Here is a 3,458-nt window from a genome sequence, read left to right as displayed (position 1 = left end):
ATAAGTTATAAGGAGCATAAGAAAGCAAATCCCAAACACTGTATTAGTCTCAAGCTTTATTTGTGATTCACTGATTTATTAACTTTTTCTTTCGGGGTACTTTTGAAGTACGATTTCAAGGAATAATTCTTAGCCATGAATTCTACCAAAATCTGATGTAGTGGGGTATGTGGCACGTGGGTGGGGCCATGGGGTTGGATAATAATAGGGTCATATGGAATATATGGAATAAGGGCCATACGGTGTGTATTAAGCTCATGTATATGTCTCGTATAGCCTTATATGTACGGGGCGTATATGAGAGCTAATACATCTTGAATAGCCTTTTCAAGGTATAAAGGTTTTTTTTAGAAAAAAATGTGTGCCCCTAAATTCTGCCTAATAATAATAAGTATTTAGAAGTATTTGAGCCTGTTTGTATTGATGAGGCAATTGATTTAAGTAGTCAACGATAGATGACAATAGTCAAAGACGTCATGATTCGATCGCGACCAAGGGCTCTCAAACTACACGATTTAATCTCTGAGACTTGCACAATGAAAATGCACCCTAATATGTCCTTTCAATATTGACTATTTGCCCCTCTGTTAGAGGTGTCAGAAATATCCGCAATCGAGTAAATAGCTCTACGAACTAGTGGATTGAATCGAGTTGGAAAATAAAAAGATTTGTATAAGTTATATGTTTCGTCACCACTTTGTGAAAAAGGCTTGGATCATGACATAATAAAAAGTTAAAATAGATTTCTATTGTAAAATACCATGACCAAGCACATAAAATAGAATTTATTTTTGAGAATAGGTGGCACCATACGATAAAGATACATGCATACAAAATACATCTAGAGTTATTTTGGAGAATTTTTTAGCAGATTAACTAGTTCCTCCAGATTATTCACAGATGATCCAGAAGGAAATGTGCATGCCTCCCTAGCCTTGTTCATTAAATCAATGGCATTGTTTCTCATCTCTTTTCCCTTTTCGCCATTCATCAACTCGATCACTAGCTTCGAAACGTCATCTCTCTTAACATTGTTGTCGATCTCCAAGGCAATCTTCCACTTGTTGCAACTCAACCAGCAATTCAGTTGTTGATCAGAGAAAAATGGCCAACAAATCATTGGGACTCCATAAGAGATACTTTCAAGTGTTGAATTCCATCCACTATGCGTTAAAAACCCTCCTATTGACGGGTGACTTAGAACCTTTTCTTGTGGACACCAACTAACAAACATCCCTCTATTGTTTGTCTCTGCCAAAAACTCGGGTGGAAGCACAACCGAATCACTACCCAAAAGGTCCGGTCTTATTACCCACAAGAATGATTGATTGCTCTTAGCGAGTCCCCAACAAAACTCGACTAGTTGTTGAGATGTCATCACAGTGATGCTACCAAAATTTACATAAATAACCGATAGCGGCTCTTTGCCATCTAACCATTCTAAGCACTTAGGCTCTTCTTTCCAAAGATTTGATTTAATGGAATCTAGAGATTTATCAACATTATTATTCTCAAGTACGTGCAAAGGGCCTATGCCGCAGCTCTTAGGGAGTTTCGAGGAGAGCGCCTCTAGAATATCATATTCTAGCTCGTTAAAAGTGTTGAAAATAACGGCCTTTGCGGTTTTCGCTCTCTCTATTTCCCGTTGAAAAAATTCAACCATGTACTTGTCACCAGGATAAATCATTCTAGCAAAAGGAGGAATATCTTTTAGACGCATTCCAGGCATGGCTGGGATACAATCAATGACTGTATCCAAATACCCATTGTCTAAATAACTTGGATCTGCACAAAGAAAAGATAATAATTAAATTTGGATACAAGGTAGCACCAAATTAGTTAGTCTTTTTTTTTTTGAAAGTTAACACCAAATTAGTTAAGTTAATGTATATGAAATTATGAACACAACATATATTCGGCGGAATATCTCTTGTTGCATTTTTCGGCATATTTTATAACACTTTAACATTCAATTTTCACCAAAAATTACGCTTGTATCATACATATGTCACATTATTTTGTGAAACACTTGTTTTGGTGGAGCGAAATTTACTTTGGATTGTTTATGTCGATTTTGTAGGCGTGGTTGCAAGAGGCGATGAGCTAAATCAGTGGATTCAAGACATATAGGCGCAAGAACAAGAAGATAAACTAAGTTTGATGTTGGAAAAAATATAATTCAAGTTTGAATTAAATGATTGATGAGTGGAAAGTGAAAATAAGAATTTTAAAGTGTTTCGAATTAAGTTGTCACTGACCGCTTCCAATGGATGAAATCACATAGAAAACTGGAAAGTGAAAATAAGAATTTTAAAGTGTTTCGAATTAAGTTGTCACTGATCGCTTCCAATGGATGAAATCACATAGAAAACAGCTGTAATATATATATATATATATATATATATATTTGTTTTGCTATATTTAATGTAGTTTGTTTTATAGTTTCATGTAGTTTATTCCCCCCCCCCCCCGAGTTAAATGTTTGGATCCGTCACTATCAATAGTTCAACTTACGCTATATGACGGCAATATAATATACTCCTAATAATACTACACCAATGTCCACTATGAGATATTTCTTTCTATATACACGCCAAAACATGTACAATAAAGTTTTGTAAGAAATATGATTAACTTGATTGTACAATAAATGGGGAAAATCTTTACCTTTGAGGGGCATCAAACCTTTTTGTATTAGATTGGCAATTTGATCAAAACATATGAGGGAACCCGGTCCAGATGTCCACAAGAGAACCGCGGGAACACCGAATTCTTCGGCCGCAGTGAGGGTGTACCCCATAAGCATATCGGCCACCATGCAAGTCACCGGGGAATAATCAGCACTCGCTTTAGCGAAGACGCTTTTAATTTGACCCAAACCCTTTGCAAGGATGGACTTGACTAAAGACGGTGTGTCCGGACTAACATTAGGGTTTTTGGGTGGTGGAAGGCCATCCGAATAGGTCTCGAAGTGGAACGAAGGGCGATCGTTAAGGGCGTCAGAGCCTAGTGATCGTAGAAGGCGTTGGTGGTCGTACTCGGTGACTACAAAGGTGATCATGAAACCTTTGGAGTGAAGGAGTTTTGCAAGTTTTAGCATGGGGTTAATGTGACCTTGTGCTGGGGCTGGGAAACACACTGCATGTGGCTTGTTATCATGTATTGAACCCATGAGGATCTCTATCTCTTGTCAATCACACACACACACACATGCAAAGTGAGGACACAATATTTATAGACATATATGCAGTACTGTTTTTGTAAGCCACCCGTGAAGACTCAAGTTTTAAAATAATCCGTAACGTATTTCGATAAAGGATAGAATACAATAATCCATAACGTATAAAAATACCTATATTCAATATTATCACAAGATCTCGAAATCTCAATACATATCTCACTACTAAAAAACAAGTCATTTTCTCACAAAAACTTCCTACAAATTTCCTACGACAAGT

The 3,458-nt window shown here is 36.9% G+C and overlaps 1 protein-coding gene across 1 annotated transcript; it reads right to left on the bottom strand.

The window, feature by feature from the left end:
* Nucleotides 1-725: 725 nt before the first annotated feature.
* LOC143552666 (7-deoxyloganetin glucosyltransferase-like) lies at nucleotides 726-3,201 on the bottom strand. The gene is made up of 2 exons (XM_077042821.1): nucleotides 2,668-3,201; nucleotides 726-1,785 (listed from the first exon to the last, which is right to left on the bottom strand). Exons 1-2 carry the CDS (start codon nucleotides 3,170-3,172, stop codon nucleotides 848-850), a joined length of 1,443 nt encoding a protein of 480 aa, XP_076898936.1. The 5' UTR covers nucleotides 3,173-3,201; the 3' UTR covers nucleotides 726-847.
* Between the last annotated feature and the right edge of the window lie 257 nt (nucleotides 3,202-3,458).

This window comes from Bidens hawaiensis, unplaced genomic scaffold (genome assembly GCF_021521415.1).
Source record: "Bidens hawaiensis isolate Kalapana, Puna unplaced genomic scaffold, B.hawaiensis_p1.1 tig00016968_1, whole genome shotgun sequence".
NCBI lineage: Eukaryota > Viridiplantae > Streptophyta > Magnoliopsida > Asterales > Asteraceae > Bidens > Bidens hawaiensis.
This window is presented reverse-complemented; position numbering and strand designations above follow the sequence as displayed.